The following is an 18,546-nucleotide window of genomic DNA, read 5'->3' as shown; positions in this document are numbered from 1 at the left end:
GCCGTTGAGCCTGCACGTCCGGAGCCTGTGCTCCACAATGGGAGAGGCCACAACAGTGAGAGGCCCATGTACCGCAAAAAAAAAAAAAAAAAAAAAAAATGCACATAAAAATCAGAGTGGGCTTTTTTCATATATAAAACAATAGAAGTTGTGAAAACTGATTTAAAGGGTTAAAAATTAGAGCCAGCATTCTTTACTTCTGGGTCACTTAACTAGAGTTCTCACTCCTCTATAATTAAGCTTATAATGTTTCACCAAGAAAGATTATTTATATGTTTATTTAGTAAAAAAATATTAAATGAGTACCAATTCTGTACAGATACTACGTTTATGTGGATATTTCAGCAAATCTTTATTGAATATGCCCGAGAATATCTGCCTCAGGACAGTAAGTGGTTATTTTTGTTTCGTTATGCTTTTCTTTCCAAAATTTTTTTATTTGTTTCTTAATTGAAAAACTGTAGACAGCAAAGAAGCATATAAAGTAAAAAATGGGAGTTTCCTATAACCACTCCAACCCTCTGTGGAGGGAAACACTGTACCAGCTTGAGTCATCCCCTGCTGGTATCACTTTTTTTCTCCTGCCGTATATACATGTACTTATAACAAAATATTATGACATTACATGTACATGTATACACATAACTACATAAACAGCATTGAGGGAGCAGGTATGGCTAATTTATAAATCACACCCTATATATTGCTTTCAGCTTTTTTGCATTTAACTTTATACCTTCATAGTTTTCCATGTTGGTACTTGTAGGTCTACCTTGTACTTTTTTTTTTTTTTTTTTGCAGTACGCGGGCCTCTCACTGCCGTGGCCTCTCCCGTCGCGGAACACAGGCTCCGGACGTGCAGGCCCAGCGGCCATGGCTCACAGGCCCAGCCGCTCCGCGGCATGTGGGATCCTCCCGGACCGGGGCACGAACCCACGCCCCCTGCATCGGCAGGCGGACCCCCAACCACTGTGCCACCAGGGAATCCCTACCTTGTACTTTTTAATGATTGGATAGTAGACTGTAGTATTGATGTACCTTTTCCATATTGCTGTTTTCACTTTTTCACTGAATACTGCAGTAAACATTTTTGTACTTATGTTATATACAGTCTGCAAGTATTCTTACAACTTTACAAATTTTCTACAAATGTGGGTGTGACGTTGATTAGAAGAAAAATTAAAAACGAAAAGCCTAAATTAAGTACCTTGCTGACATGAAAGGGCATGTCACCCCATTGGCACAATAGCATTCTGGTAGTATGTTGATTGAATTCCTGTTTTGAGGTAAATGCAATAAACGTGAAAAAGTATCACGTGGAGTAGACCCTAGTGTAATAGATATCCCAAACTCTTGTTGTTATGGTCACTAAATAAAACCTTCCATGTGCTCTATTCATATTTTTCAGTAATTTGCTCGGGCCAGCAATACTGAATGCATGTTATATGCAAACCCTACATGTGCTGCAGTTGCTTTGGTCTCTAGTCTTCTTCTCGGCATCACATTCATATTCATGACTGCCCTCATTTATCGTCCTAAAACACTGCATTGCACAAATAACCTGTTATTCTAACATTTTAAATGATTTCCTTAATATGAAAAAGTGTGTTTGGAGCCAAAAGCCAATCTCCATTTGAGGCATTCTCTCTCCCTAGAATCAGAACCAAAAACAAGAATACCTGGCATTAATCATCGATTTTTTGATTCCACCCTCCACCTAAGATGAAATAAGAGGTACAAATATTGAAAAAGAAGAAATAAAGTCACATATTCTATAAAGTATATCTCGAAACAAAAAATTCAACTTAAAAACCATCAAATAAGAAAAGTTCAGGAAGGTGTCGTGTGAACGGAATGTGCAAAGATTAGTAATGTTCTTATATGCCAGTAACTATAAGAAAAGATCATGAGAAAAGATCCCTTAAATATTAAACACTGGGAGAAAGGGCAGACAGCAGAAGCAAGAAGAACTACAATACTGCAGGCTGTGGAACAAAAATCACATTCACAGAAAGATAGACAAGATGAAAAGGTAGAGGGCTATGTACCAGATGAAGGAACAAGGTAAAACCCAAGAAAAACAACTACATGAAATGGAGATAGGCAACATTCCAGAAAAAGAATTCAGAATAATGATAATGAAGATGATCCAGGACCTCAGAAAAAGATTGGAGGCAAAGATCGAGAAGGTGCAAGAAATATTTAAGAAAGATCTAGAAGAATTAAAGAACAAACAAACAGGGATGAACAATACAATAACTGAAATGAAAACTACACTAGAAGAAATCAATAGCAGAATAACTGAGGCAGAAGAACGGATAAGTGACCTGGAAGACAGAATGGTGGAATTCACTGCTGATGAACAGAATAAAGAAAAAACAATGAAAAGAAATGAAGACAGCCTAAGAGACCCCTGGGACAACATTAAATGCAACAACATTCACATTATAGGGGCTCCAGAAGGAGAAGAAAGAGAGAAAGGATGCGAGAAAATATTTGAAGAGATTATAGTCAAAAACTTCCCTAACATGGGAAAGCAAATAGCCACCGAGGCCCAGGAAATGCAGAGAGTCCCATACAGGATAAATCCAAGGAGAACCACGCCGAGACACATAGTAATCAAATTGGCAAAAACTAAAGACAAAGAAAAATTATTGAAAGCAGCAAGGGAAAAACGACAAATAACATACAAGGGAACTCCCATAAGGTTAACAGCTGATTTCTCAACAGATACTCTACAAGCCAGAAGGGAGTGGCATGATATACTTAAAATGATGAAAGGGAAGAACCTACAACCAAGATTACTCTACCCAGCAAGGATCTCATTCAGATTCGATGGAGAAATCAAAAGCTTTACAAACAAGCAAAAGCTAAGAGAATTCAGCACCACCAAACCAGCTCTACAACAAAGACTGAAGGAACTTCTCTAAGTGGGAAACACAAGAGAAGAAAAGTACCTACAAAAACAAACCCAAACAATTAAGAAAATGATAATAGGAACATACATATTGGTAATTACCTTAAACGTGAATGGATTAAATGCTCCAACCAAAAAACACAGGCTCGCTGAAGGAATACAAAAACAAGACACATATATATGCTATCTACAAGAGACCCACTTCAGACCTAGGGACACATACAGACTGAAAGTGAGGGGATGGAAAAAGATATTCCATGCAAATGGAAATCAAAAGAAAGCTGGAGTAGCAATACTCATCTGATAAAATAGACTTTAAAATAAAGAATGTTATAAGAAACAAGGAAGGATACTATGTAATGATCCAGGGATCAATCCAAGAAGATATAACAATTATAAATATATATGCACCCAATATAGGAACACCTCAATACATAAGACAACTGCTAACAGCTCTAAAAGAGGAAATCGACAGTAACACAATAATAGTGGGGGACTTTAACACCTCACTTACAGCAATGGGTAGATCATCCAAACAGAAAATTAATAAGGAAACAGAAGCTTTAAATGACACAATAGACCAGATAGATTTAATTGATATTTATAGGACATTCCATCCAAAATCAGCAGATTACACTTTCTTCTCAAGTGCGCATGGAACATTCTCCAGGATAGATCACATTTTGGGTCACAAATCAAGCCTCAGTAAATTTAAGAAAATTGAAATCATATCAGGCATCTTTTCTGACCACAAGGCTATGAGATTAAAAATGAATTACAGGGGAAAAAAACATAAAAAACACAAACACATGGAGGCTAAACAATACATTACTAAATAACCAAGAGATCACTGAAGAAATCAAAGAGGAAAAAAAAAATTACCTAGAGACAAATGACAATGAAAACACAATGATCCAAGACCAATGGGATGCAGCAAAAGCAGTTCTAAGAGGGAAGTTTATAGCTATACAAGCCTACCTCAAGAAACAAGAAAAATCTCAAATAAACAATCTAATGTTACACCTAAAGGAACTAGAGAAAGAAGAACAAACAAAACCCAAAGTTAGCAGAAGGAAAGAAATCATAAAGATCAGAGCAGAAATAAATGAAATAGAAAGAAAACAATAGCAAAGATCAATAACACTAAAATCTGGTTCTTTGAGAAGATAAACAAATTTGATAAACCTTTAACCAGACTCATCAAGAAAAAGCAGGAGGGCTTCCCTGGTTGCGCAGTGGTTGAGAGTCCGCCTGCCGATGCAGGGGACATGGGTTTGTGCCCCAGTCCGGGAAGATCTCACATGCTGCGGAGGGGCTGGGCCTGTGAGCCATGGCCGCTGAGCCTGCGTGTCCGGAGCCTGTGCTCCACACGGGAGAGGCCACAACAGTGAGAGGCCCATGTACCGCCAAAAAAAAAAAAGAAAGAAAAGAAAAAGCAGGAGAGGACTCAAATCAATAAAATTAGAAATGAAAAAGGAGAAGTTACAGCAGACACCACAGAAATACAAAGCATCCTAAGAGATTACTACAAGCAACTCTACGCCAATAAAATGGACAACCTGGAAGAAATAGACAAATTCTTAGAAAGTTATAACCTTCCAAGACTGAACCAGGAAGAAATAGAAAATATGAACAGACCAATCACAAGTAATGAAATTGAAACCTGTGACTAAAAATCTTCCAACAAACAAAAGTCCAAGACCAGATGGCTTCACAGGTGAATTCATCAAACATTTAGAGAAGAACTAACACCCATCCTTCTCAAACTCTTCCAAAAAATTTCAGAGGAAGGAAAACTCCCAAACTCATTCTATGAGGCCAACATCATCCTGATACTTAAACCAGACAAAGATACCAGAAACAAAGAAAATTACAGACCCAAATCACTGATGAATATAGATGCAAAAATCCTCAACAAAATACTAGCAAACAGAATCCAACGACACATTAAAAGGATCATACACCATGATCAAGTGGGATGTATGCCAGAGATGCAAGGATTCTTCAATATATGCAAATCAATAAATGCGATACACCATATTAACAAACTGAAGAATAAACACCATATGATCGTCTCAGTAGATGCAGAAGAAGCTTTTGACAAAATTCATCACCCATTTATGATAAGAACTCTCCAGAAAGTGGGCATAGAGGGAACCTACCTCAACATAATAAAGGCCATGTACGACAAACCCACAGCAAACATCATTCTCAATGGTGAAAAACTGAAAGGAAATCTCTAAGATCAGGAAGAAAACAAGGATGTCCACTGTCACCACTATTATTCAACATAGTTTTGGCAGTCCTAGCCACGGCAATCAGAGAAGAAAAAGAAATAAAAGGAACCCAGATTGGAAAAGAAGAAGTAAAACTGTCACTCTTTGCAGATGACATGATACTATACATAGAGAATCCTACAGATGCCACCAGAAAACTACTAGAGTGAATCAATGAATTTGGTAAAGTTGCAAGATACAAAATTAATGCACAGAAATCTCTTGCATTCCTATACACTAATGATGAAAAATCTGAAAGAGAAATTAAGGAAACATTCCCATTTACCATTGCAACAAAAAGAAAATACCTAGGAATGAACCTACCTAGGGAGATGAAAGACCTGTATGCAGAAAACTAAGACACTGCTGAAAGAAATTAAAGATGATACCAACAGATGGAGAGATATACCATGTTCTTGGATTGGAAGAATCAATATTGTGAAAATGACTATACTACCTAAAGCAATCTACAGATTCAGTGCAATCCCTATCAAATTACCAATGGCATTTTTTACAGAACTAGAACAAAAAATCTTAAAATTTGTATGGAGACACAAAAGACCCCAAATAGCCAAAGCAGTCTTGAGGGAAAAAAACAGAGCTGGAGGAACCAGGCTCCCTGACTTCAGACTATACTACAAAGCGACAGTAATCAAGACAATATGGTACTGGCACAAAAACAGAAATATACATCAATGGAACAGGATATAAAGCCCAGAGATAAACCCACGCACATATGGTCAACTAATCTATGACAAAGGAGGTGAAGATATACAGTGGAGAAAAGACAGTCTCTTCAATAAGCGGTGCTGGGAAAACTGGACAGGTACATATAAAAGAATGAAATTAGAACACTCCCTAACACCATACACAAAAATAAACTCAAAATGGATTAGAGACCTAAATGTAAGACCGGACACTATAAAGCTCTTAGAGGAAAACATAGGAAGAACACTCTTTGACATAAATCGCAGCAAGATCTTTTTTGATCCACCTCCTAGAGTAATGGAAGTAAAAATAAACAAGTGGGACCTAATGAAACTTCAAAGCTTTTGCACAGCAAAGGAAACCATAAACAAGATGAAAAGACAACCTCAGAATGGGAGAAAATATTTGCAAATGAATCATCAGACAAAGGATTAATCTCCAAAATATATAAACAGCTCATGCAGCTCAATATTAAAAAAACAAACAACCCAATCCAAAAATGGGCAGAAGACCTAAATAGACATTTCTCCATAGAAGACATACAGATGGCCAAGAAGCACATGAAAAGCTGCTCAACATCACTAATTAATAGAGAAATGCAAATCAAAAGTACAATGAGGTATCACCTCACACCAGTTAGAATGGGCTTCATCAGAAAATTTACAAACAACAAATGCTGGAGAGGGTTTGGAGAAAGGGGAACCATTTGGCACTGTTGGTGGGAATGTAAATTGATAGAGCCACTATGGAGAACAGTATGGAGGTTCCTTAAAAAACTAAAAATAGAATTACCATATGATCCAGCAATCCCAGTACTGGGCATATACCCAGGGAAAACCATAATTCAAAAAGACACATGCACCCCAATGTTCATTACAGCAGTATTTACAATAGCCAGGTCATGGAAGCAACCTAAATGTCCATCAACAGACTAATGGATAAAGAAGAAGTGGTACATATATACAATGGAATATTACTCAGCCATAAAAAGGAACGAAATTGGGTCATTTGTAGAGACGTGGATGCATCTAGAGATGGTCATACAGAGTGAAGTAAGTCAGAAAGAGAAAAGCAAATATCGTATATTAACGCATGTATGTGGAACCTAGAAAAATGGTACAGTTGAACTGGTTTGCCAAGCAGAAATTGAGATACAGATGCAGAGAACAAACGTGTGGACATCAAGGGGGTAAAGCAGCGGGGGGTGGGGTGGGGGTGTGATGAATTGGGAGATTGGGATTGACACATATACACTTATGTGTATAAAATGGATGACTAATAAGAAAAAAAAATGAGGAAAAACAGGGAGCTGTTGGAAGGTTTTGCTCAGAGGAGCAGCCTGACTGCTCTTTTAAATGGATCACTCTGGTTGTTGTGTCTCAAATAGACTAGGGTTCGAGGGTGAAACCAAGGAGACCAGTTTGGAGCTGGTTGAAGCAATCCAAGCAAGAGGTAGTGTAGCTTACACCACTAGGGATAAGGAATAGGGGGAAATGGTTGGATTCTGGATTATTTTTGAAAGTAGAGTTAACAGAATTTCCTGACAGATTGGATATGAGATGCGAAGAAAAGAGAGAAATCAAGCAGAACTTTGGAGTTGCCATCATTGACCCTGGGAAATCTGTCAGTGGAGCATCCTACTCTCCAAGTGTCTTTACAAATAATAATTTATACCATCCAAGGGACTCAACAGCCTCTGCGTTGGCTGGAGGAACCTGGATCCAACCTGGGATTCAAAGGGTGTGCCCAGGCCCTCCCTTTGCTAGTTTAAAACCATTTCCTAAGTCCTGTGAACTTGTACTCTGTCTCCCTTTTTTCTCTCCCCTCCCTTGCTCTCCCTCTCTTCCCGTCTTCCAACCCCAAAAGGTCCTTCAAGCTCCAGAAACATCCTAGAAAATCCTTCTAGGTGTTGAAGGACTTCTGTTATTGGTCTCTGCTGCCTCCTCAGCGCATGTCGCTGTCATTCCCTCGTGCTGCCACCAGGTGGCAGTGCACTGCTAAACATTGCACTGTTGGGACCTGCATTACTTCTCAGTAGAGTGGGGGAGGGCTGAACTTCAGAATGGGCTGATATATCACAGACAAATCTGGCTTGGGGAAGATGAGGAGAGATTGTCTCCAATTCTTTTTTTAGACACATCATATATCCTTGCTAGGGATGATTTTCCTTTCTTGAGTTTGAAAAGGCTCTATATGGCTTTCTAGCAGTCTTTCCACATAGAGAGTGTTTTTATTTAAAGACTTTATTCATCAAACACCTTGCTGAGGTTGTAGTACTGGTGTATTTGTTTTATATGCTCTTCTTTGTTCGAGACAGGTAGAACAGCTCCCTAGAAGCCTTCCCAAAAGTAAAATCCTTCTTGAAAATCAAAAGTGGGTATTGATTGAGTAGTTTCTGTATGCAGAATTTGGACTATGTTTTATGAACAAGTAAGGAAAGGAAGTGCCCTTTGTCTGAAGTTTTTTGTTGCAATTGGAGAGGCAAAAGCATGAACACTGGAAACCTTAGGAATTAATTAATAAAAGTGTTACTGGGCAGTGCTAGTGACTAAAAAATAATAAAGGCACCAGGTACCTCTGGAGCCTGGAGTGCATGGTGGGGCTGAAAAGAAGCCTTTTGGTTGAAGTCTGCCTATAGACCAGTTAGGTTCCCAGCCCCTCTGCCCTACGCTGATAGAAAACCCAAGATTTACCCACTGGAAAAGTTGAATAAAGAGGTTTTGGCTTTAGGAACAACAAGCCAAATTATGAATGGGATAAGACATTGCTCTGAAAACCCAGGGTTCAAGGAATGTAAATAACTACCCCTGTCTCCTCAGCACACACCACTAAGGTCCCCTTTCCAATCACTTCATGTATTTCCCCCAGGTAGGAGATGAAAGATTAGCTTTGAAGAAAATGCTTTGCTCAGGAGAAGAGAACTATAGATTCCAACACTTGGGATTTCCCCCAATGAAGTGGTCAAGTCCTGACTACTTTTATCCTTTACTTGACAAGTTCTATCCAGCACACAGAGCTTCTGTCTTCCTTTTAGTGCCTCATTCTTTAATAGGAACCAGGGTTTCTCAGACTCGGTACTGTTGACTTTTGGGGCCAGATAAATCTGGTTGGAAAGCTGTCCTCTGCACTGTGGGATGTTTAGCAGCATCCCTGGCCTCTACCACTAGAGGCGAGTAGCACCCATCCCTTTCCCACCCCTCCCAAAAATGTGACGGGTGACCAAAAATGTCTCCCTTCCTTGCCAAATGTCCCTGGGGGGAGAAATCTCCCCCTCTTTCTTGAGAACTACTGGTTTGAACCGGCATCCACAGACCACCAGTCACTGAAGGAAAGTTCCATTCATAAGAGAAAGCAAAACAGGGAAAGGAACTTTGAGAAAAGGAATGTGGGGGGCTGGGGGGATGGGTATTAAAGGAAAGCAGTATCCTCAGAGAAATGAGAGGACATTGTGTCTTAAAAAAAAAAAAATGAGATCTATTCCTTTTAAATCCTCACAGAATAAGAAAGACCTTTGGCTATTAAAATTGTAACTGTAGGAATAAAAAAAAATTGGAAGATTATATTCAAGAGCTCTGTTGTAAATCAGAACAAAAAATAAAAACAATAGAGGAAAGGTAAGAAAATTAAATAATTAAACTGGATGTTGGCGGTGTACTGTCTAAAAAGAACAAGGACATGGGAAAATTTTTTTAAAACCAAGTGAAGACCCAAGCAGAGTTCCCAGCACTGGAAGGACATAACCTTCAAACTAAAGGACTATCCCCAGCCTAGTTAAACTGTAGTCACAATAAGATATATCATCATACTATTTCAGAACTAGTGATAAAGAGAAAAATGCCAAAAACATCCAGAAAGAAAAAGGAAAGGAGTCACATTGGGGGTTCTAATGACATTCAGAATGACAGTGGAGAAATGTCCTCAAACAGATTCCCCATATACCCTTTCACAGAGGAAGTGCTCCACCAAAACAAGGGAAACCCAAGAAGGAGGAAGACTCCAGTCCCAGAATCTGGGTGCCGGCCCAAGAGAGCAAGGGGATTTCTCAGGATGGCAGTGAAGGGAGTTCCAGTGTGAAGACAACCATGTTTAACAGGCCTAGAGAGAGAAAAGACAGTGCTGCTTTGAATGCAGAGGAGGGAGCACTCTCTGGGCTGGAGAGTTCCAAAAGGGTAGCCGAATATGAAGAGCAAACATGGGAAAAAGGGCTTCCCTGGTGGCGCAGTGGTTGAGAGTCCACCTGCCGATGCAGGGGACACGGGTTTGAGGCCCGGTCCGGGAGGATCCCACATCGGCTGGGCCTGTGAGCCATGGCCGCTGATCCTGCGCGTCCGGAGCCTGTGCTCTGCAACAGGAGAGGCCACAACAGTGAGAGGCCCGCGTACCGCAAAAAAAAAAAAAAAAAAAAAAAAAAGGGAAAAAGTAAGGAAGGTGGAAAGTGCAGGACTTGCTCAGACAAATGGAGGGAGTGTTGGACAAGAACATGATAGGAGATTGGGAAAGCAGTTGTTTAAATGACAAGACGAGAAATTATTTCAATTGTAGAAACCTGAGACCATCTTAGAGTGTTTTCAGTTGCAGAAAGGATTTAAGTGATCTGTTTTTTAAGAGAGGGTATAGGGATCATTTTGAGTTATGAATAATGGTTCATTTTTGGTTTTGTTTGAACATTTTCTGTGTTTTCTAAGTTATAATTAGAAAACAATGCAAGTTTTGGGGGTTTTTTTGTTTGTTTTTTTGAAGACACAAAGCTGAGAAGAGATAAAAGCCCCAGTGGAAGTAATAATTTTCTAAATAACCCACATATCATCAGCACTAATATTTTGGGACTAGTATAATTGTATTTTGGAAGCATATTAGTTTTTCTTTTACTTTAATAAATAAGGATCTTTTGGTTTCATCTTTTAGCCCATATGTATGTATGATTCAGTGACAGTTTCGTGATTGCAGGATTTATCTATCAATACTTCTGAAATTAGCATGATTGCTTCCATTTAACAACACCTGATATTTTCCACCAGGTGGGCTGCTAACTTCACACAGTAAACTAAGACTGTGTTTAACTGCTGAGACTTCTACATCTAATGCTAATGCATTTGGTATCTCTCTTTCATAACTCCCAAGCAATTCTAAAAGAAATAAGTTTGTGAACTATGTAATTGCAGTTGTGGGGTTTTGTTTCAGTTTCTAAATTGTGTATTATAACTTATAGTTTAACATTTTTACCTTTTTAGAGTGTGACTAATGTATATATGCACTTTTCCTCTTTATAATGGACCTTAACTATATTCAGTTATAGGTAAAAGTAAAAAGAAAATCTCTAATTTGGAAGATGATCATTCTAGATGCGTGAAAAATAGAAAGTATTTGAAATTTATTGCACACAGAGATCCTGTGATGTGGCTGTTTCAGTGAATAAATGATTATTTTCAGATAGATGTTGTATATGGTTCTAAAGTATTTTAAGTAGCTTAATCTCTTAAATTCCTTCCCAAATCTTAGTTTTCCCATCCTCCATCTCTACAACAAAGGCATGTTAGGTTAAACTTTATTTGAATCAGATTCTGAACTGATGGTATTGAAATAACTGTGAATAATGTCTTGCCGTTATTTCAGCTTTAAGGTAATTTGACCATTTTCCCTGTGCCAGTGAAATTTGTATGGGATTCTTACAACATGCAGAGCTAGTAACATTTTACAATATGGTGCTATTGTTTCTCTTTTAAAGCTAATTAAAGACATTCTAATAACCAATGTTTGAATTTAAACATTTCCATAAATAACATTTTTAAAATGCATACTTATATTATGGGCCCAAACATACAATAATTTCATTTTTGTTGTTGTCACAAAATCAGGATGTGGCCTGTTTCCTTTTATCCTTCCTTTTGCACAAATGGAGAGTTTTTTGGTCTCTTTTAGCCTTTAAGCTCCAGGAAATAATTCTGGAGCCAGTAGTTACAATCCTGCCAGGGACAACATAATTCTGAGCGCTACAAGTAGTGGGGATGACTGGTGGTGGTTTTAGTCAGGACTGACCAATGAGCTGAGCGCTAGAAGGAAGCAAAAGTGGAATAGCGGGTGCAGAGGGTGTTCAAGGACGTGAAAGATGCTCGAGTCGTGGTAGAGGGTGAAGTGCCATGAAGTGACCTATGATGAAGGAACCATGGGTTCCAGGCTGGGTCCTGCTGATAACCAGCTCTGTCACCTGGGCGAGTTAGCCTCTCTGGACCTAAGTTTCTCACTGTGAGACAAGGAGGCCTGGCTGAGATCAGGGATCCTCAACTAGCGTCCTTGATCCCACAACTGGCTGTCAAGTCTGATTTGTCAAAGACAAGCGAGGCCACTGCTCCAGGCCAGGCCACCCTGGGACCTGTCAGCGCCTGCCTGGAATCTAGATTTCCCAACACTGCCTTTTCTGAGGTTCCCAGTTGTCTTGCTCTGTCTGCCCACCTGCCAGGTGAATTCATTGCCCAAGTTCCCAGTATAAACCCCTGTCTATCCCATTTCAACCTGACAATTACCTGTACATATTCTCTAACATGGATATATCTTGTACTTAGAGAGTGTTTTACTGACTCACAAAATTATGCTCAAAACCGAACCGCAATGAATAACGAGACGCTCTCAGTCTGTTTCCCCTTTTACCATTCACTCCCCTAAAAACCTGAGAGTCACCCCAAGCTCTCCAGCCTCCTTAAATCCCTGCTCCCCGCTGTTTGCCCTCTCCAGTCCTTCAGCTTAGTGTTGTAAGTATCCTTTAGGCCAGCGGTCCCCAACCTTTCTGGCACCAGGGACCAGTTTCGTGGAAGACACTTTTTCCGCGGGGGGCGGGTGGGGGCAGGTGGCTCAGGCGGTAATGCGAGCGACGGGCAGCGGCCCACTCACCTCCTGCTGTGCGGCCCGGTTCCTAACAGGCCACAGACCACAGACCAGCACCGGTCCGTGGCCCGGGGGTTGGGGACCCCTGCCTCAGGCTTTCAACGTCATTCTCCTGGCGTGTTTCAGTGACCTCTCAAATGATTTTCCTCCTCTGTTTGAGCTGCCACCCGTCTGTCCATTCCCTTCACAACCGCCAGAGTGGTATTTCTTTTTTCTTTTCTTTTTTTTTTTTTTTTGCGGTACGCGGGCCTCTCACTGTTGTGGCCTCTCTCTCCCGTTGCGGAGCACAGGCTCCGGACACGCAGGCTCAGCGGCCATGGCTCATGGGTCCAGCCGCTCCGCGGCATGTGGGATCTTCCCGGACCGGGGCACGAACCCGCGTTCTCTGCATCGGCAGGCGGACTCTCAACCACTGCGCCACCAGGGAAGCCCCAGAGTGGTATTTCTTGAAAGCAGATCTGATTACAGTACTCTCCTTTTTTAACATCCTTCAGTAACTCCTCTTTGCCTCTAGATTTGAGTACATACTCTTTAGCATGGCTTTGAAGGCCCTACCTCTCCAGCTCCATTTTCTGCTGCCCTGTCCTCTTTACATGCCAAAATATAGTTCCCCAGATATTCCATGCCATTTCATGTCTCTCTGCTGTGAACACGCCAGAAGAACCTTTTTTCCTCCTCTGCTATACCTGGTAAATGTCATATTCTTCCAAGTTAGATAAAGTATCTCTTCTATAAAGCCTGACTGGGTTTATCAAAGTATAATCCATCGTTTCTTACTTGGTGCTAACATTATATTTAATAATGATGTCTCTTATCATATCAGTCTCTCTGATTGCAATTATTAGTTGTCCTGTGTTGTCCTACCAGACTGCAGTGAGTTCTTTATAAACGTCTTATTTACCCTTGTGCTCCTAGCCCAGTTCCTGTCAGCTGGTAGGTGCTCTTGGGAGTATATCTGTGCTCACAAGGAAGAATACAGTTCTAATAGCCAGCGCTGTAAACACTTGTTGCATCTATGATTTTAATATCTTTTCCTTTTTAAGAAGAGGAAAGCAGTCTCTTAAATTCATACCATTTTTAGGGACTTCCCTGGTGGTCCAGGGGTTAAGACTCCATGCTCCCAATTGCAGGGGGCCTGGGTTCAATCCCTGGTCCGGGAACTAGATCCCCATGCCGCAACTAAGAGCCCATGTGCCGCAACTAAAGATCCTGCACATGGCAATCCCACGTGCCACAACTAAGACCCAGTGCAGCCAGATAAGTAAATAATATTTTAAAAATAAATAAATAAATTCATACCATTTTAAAGCTAAAAGGAAGGGTATTTCAACTGCAAGTGACATAAAACTAAACTCAAAACTGGCTTGAACAATAAAGAGCATTTTTTTTTTTTTTTTTTTTTTTGGTGGTACGCGGGCCTCTCCCATTGCGGAGCACAGGCTCCGGACGTGCAGGCTCAGTGGCCATGGCTCACGGGCCCAGCTGCTCCGCGGCATGTGGGATCTTCCCGGACCGGGGCACGAACCTGTGTCCCCTGCATTGGCAGGCGGACTCTCAACCACTGTGCCACCAGGGAAGCCCAAGAGCATTTTTTGACTTAACGAAATGGGAAAAATTCAGTGTTGTTTCTGGCAAGACTTGGTCCAGCTGCCCAGGGAGGCCACCAAGGATAGTGGTGTGTCTGCTCTATCCTCTGCAGCATCCTCCCATCAGGCTCCCCAGTGCTGCCTCCAGCAGTTCCAGGCTCTTCCCTCAGGGCAGCAAAAAGCATTAGTGCCTCCTGGCTTCATATCTTTGCACTAAAGGTCTAAGGAAGAAGAAGCTCTCTTACAGCATGTAGGAGAGGGAGAGGTGAAGCTTCTTTTTTCCAGAAGTCCCAGAAAATGTCTCCTGCCTGATGGCCTCCAACTGGGTTATATTCACATCTTTCAGCTAATCATCGTAGCCAGAGATGAGTGTTGTTCCATGGTGCTTAAGCCATTCCAGGGCTACTCTTGGAGCTACAGGTTAGGGGTTAAGGAGACAGGGGCTGAAGTCCCACCCAAACCATCTGGCTGAGAATGTGAGCAAGAGTGAGTTACCCAAAGGAAAAATTAGATTATTTCTGGCAAAAGAAAGGGGCAAAAAAGGCTGGAAAGAGGAATACTAATATTCATTATGAAGGACTTCAGAAATCTTTTGCGCCAGACTCTCCTAAGTGTTTCAAGAGCAAACTTCTTTTTTATTTCCCTGAAGCCTGAGACCTCCAGGCAAGGAAGAGCTTCTCAAGGTAAAGTGAGGAGCGGCCCCAAGTCGTGAGGCAGGCCTGGAACAGCGGTCTTTAAATTCATACCATTTTAAAGGTAAAAGGAAGCCTGTCTCTGACAAGACAGGCTTGAGAACCAGTAGTGGGGTCATGATGGCTAGTTGAGGATCTCTGATCTCAGCCAGGCCTCCTTGCTTCACAGTGAGAGACTTGAGGTCCAGAGAGGCTAACTCGCCCAAGGTGACAGAGCTGGTTATCAGCGGGACCCAGCCTGGAACCCACGGCTCGTTCATCCCAAGACACTTCATGGTACCTCATCATCACCTACCTTGAAGTGAGCAGCTACCAAGTTCTTGAAGGACATGCATATAAAAACCTTTTTTGGGTGGTAAATTATGGTCATCTTGATTTCAGAATGATTGGGTGAATCATCCAACATGCTTTTACTATATATTGTACTTTTCATTATTTTAAAAACGGTTATGAAGGAAAACTGAAACCATTTTTGGTTGAATGAAATTTTACCATTTTCATTTTGTCTTGTTTCCAAGATTCTGCAATAGCATGGCATTCACTAAATAATAAATGTATTGTATGTTTCAGTGTGTGGTAACGGCAGAGAATGACTTCATAGACCACTTGACCTGCTCTGTTGTGGTTTATGATGCCATTTGGATTCCTTGGTGGAATTATTTCCATCTGAATCACTATAAACTTCTATTTAGTTTGTCACAAATCTAAGGCCAGATATGTTTGTGGTTTTCAGCAGTGATGTAATCCTGAAAGATACTGTGAAAGTTACAAGTTGTCATATACTATTAGCATTTAACTCAGTGTTTCACATAATTCCAGACAAACTAGAAGCCTGAAAAAAATCCATTTCTCCACATTATTTTTTTTTACTCTTAGGCAGTCTACCTTTGCTGTCTGTCTTGCCACTGTGGGTTTGGTTATGCATCAATCAAGTACGTGTGGGGAACACTGGGAGGCTCTGTGGGCATCCACAGTAATGTAGGACATGGTCCCTGCCACTTCTTAATTAGGAAGCTTGTATAGATGGATAGAAAGGATGTTTCATTAACTACATGGTGGAGAGAGAAAGAGTCTTTCTTCTCTTTTATATGACTGCCAATTGTGTGAAACAGACTGGATCACGTTGCAAGATACGCACATACTGCAGGGTATACACATTGACCTGCACAGAAAGCAAGGACTCAACTAAAGCATACTTTCCCAGTCGGCTGCCAGGCAGGAGTAACAGCAAAACAGCAGAACTTGGCAGAAGGGACTTGGGGGCCTAAGGTTCAACAGAAAAGTCTGAAGATTTCTCAGCCCCTGTATTTTTTTTTTCTGATTTTTTTCCCCAGAGAGCCTCGCGGGCAGAGGAGGGAGTCATTGGTGACAGTGGTAGGTGGGGGAGTGGTGCCAAATCTATAGCGCAGAGCAGGGCGCAAAGCACAGAGAGGTGGGAGGAGGCCAGCGGCCCAATTCCCATAAGGCAGGTAGAGACACAGCACACTCAGGGGCTTGAAGGCTGTAGATATATAGGGCTGGTGAGTTACAAAACAGAGAAGGGAGAGGAAATGGGTCAGGATGGGTGGCTGGCTATCACAGAAACCACAGGCGGCCGGGAGCACAGCTCCAGAGGAAGCTGGCTCAGCTCACTGTGTGTTGGAGGGGGCAGGCTTCTCAGCAGGGAGGCACAGGGACCAAGAACAGCCTTCATGAAGGTGAGTCAGCAGCCTATCTCAGGACACGTGGAAAGCCTGGGTTCAGGTCCTGGCTCTACCACTTGCTGGCTCTGTCCCCGTGGGAAGGTTCAGATGCCTCACCTTGAAGTGAGAAGGTTCGATTAGTTGGTCTCTTACATTCCTGAGATGTTATGAGATAAGGAGTTAGTATCTTCCCCAGCACAGACCACAGACTGAGCTTCTAGAAACTGTAATGACAGTCATTTATCTATTCAGCGAGTAGTGATGAGCACCCATGATGTGTGAAACAGCATTCTGCGCATCAGGATCACAGCGGGCAGCGAGATGAAGTCCTTTCCTCTCACGGAGCTTACGTTCTGGGGAGAGAGGCAGACAGCAGTCAGACAAACTATAAATGAGCAAGTTAATTTGAGTTACCAATAAATTGCTGTGAAGATGGTAAAATAAGACAGTGCGGTGGAGGGCAACCATGTTTTGGGGGTAGGGGATGGTCGGGGAGAACTGCATCCTCTCTGAGGAGATAATGGTCAAGCGAGACCTGACTTGCAGGAAGGAGTTTCCTATGAGACAGTCTGGGAGCAGGGCAGACAGCTCAGAATGAGCAGAAAAGGCCCTCAGGAAGGAATGAGTCTGACACATTCAAACAGCAGAAAGAAGACCCGTGTGGTTGGAGGGAGTGAGCAGGGAGCGGCTAGAGACATAAGCCAGCGCCAGACTACATGGGACCTTGAAGGCAGTTGTAAGAAACCTGGATCTTATCCCAAGTGCAGTGGTGAGCCTTTGGAGGGTTTTAAACGGGAGAAAGAAAGATCTGCTGTACATTATAAAAAGATCGCTCTGGAGATTCTGTAAAGAATAAAATGAAGGGGAGCAAGAGAAGAAGCAGAGACGACTTGAGAGGCAGTTGTAATAGTCACAGTGAGAGGTGGTGATGGCTTGGACCATGAGAGTAGCGGGGATGTTGGGAATAGGTGGGTAGGTAGGAATGTGTGTAGAGGTTTTGGAAGAAGGAAACATGGGGGCAGTTTTTATAGACATACTGTTTTTATTAGTCTGTACCTCTGCCTTGAGGAAACTGCCCCTGACCCTCTTTTATGTCCTATTAATGGGATGCAGGACACAAAGGATGCTTCATCCATCATTTTACCCCCTGACCCCCATCACCAGACCCAAAATTTGGTTTCAGAGTGGCCCCCACCAACCCTCGTCCCTGCCAGTCCCAACATAGGTCTTCATGATCATCACATCTATTCAGGAAACCTGTTTATGATAGGTTCTACTGTTCATTTGTCAATTTCTGGCTTGGGAACACAGGAATAGCATGTTTTGGTGGCAAATATGATAGTTCAGTTTTGAGTTGTTACAGAAAAGCCTAGTGAATAGAGGAATACCAAAACAAGTATGTTTTTCTTACCCCAGTAGAATGGATTATTGAGGGCCAGTTTAGCAGCCCACAGTATTTCTAAAAGGAAGAGCTTTCCCTGTGTCTCTATAAGAATCCAGGAAAAGACTGACCCTGCTTGGGTCATGTGGCCACTCTGAAACCAAATGTTGGGTCTGGAGATGGGGCTCGGGGGTAAAACGATGGATGAAGTATCCTTTGTGTCCTGCATCCCATTAACAGCACATAGAAGAGGATCAGGGACAGTTTCCTCAAGGCAGAGGTACAGACTAATAAAAACAGTATGTCTATAAAGGTGCCTTCACTTGGATGTCTCTAGATGCCACAACCCCTAGGAATGCCTGGTCATAGCCGAGCCTAAATTGTAGCTCTCTGAAACTCTCTCCCATTCCTTTGTCTTCAAAGGA

General features: G+C 41.7%; 1 protein-coding gene across 5 annotated transcripts in view; it reads left to right on the top strand.

Annotated features, from left to right (window-relative positions):
• The window catches only part of ALG14 (ALG14 UDP-N-acetylglucosaminyltransferase subunit), a 111,976-nt gene that overhangs the window by 17,805 nt on the left and 75,625 nt on the right, over nucleotides 1-18,546 (top strand). Inside the window, exons 3-4 of one of the 5 annotated variants that reach the window (XM_082615347.1) lie at nucleotides 320-388; nucleotides 802-1,378. The exons of the other annotated variants lie outside the window; for them this stretch is intronic. Coding sequence (XP_082471473.1) covers nucleotides 320-388; nucleotides 802-1,017 — 285 coding nt within the window. The 3' untranslated portion in view covers nucleotides 1,018-1,378. Of the gene's footprint in view, nucleotides 1-319; nucleotides 389-801; nucleotides 1,379-18,546 lie in introns of those variants that run through there. 5 annotated transcript variants of the gene reach the window in all.

This window comes from Mesoplodon mirus (genome assembly GCF_964341445.2).
Source record: "Mesoplodon mirus genome assembly, chromosome: 3".
Classification (NCBI taxonomy): Eukaryota; Metazoa; Chordata; class Mammalia; order Artiodactyla; family Ziphiidae; genus Mesoplodon; species Mesoplodon mirus.
The sequence above is the reverse complement of the archived record's forward strand: the minus strand, read 5'-3'. Positions and strand labels throughout refer to the sequence as shown.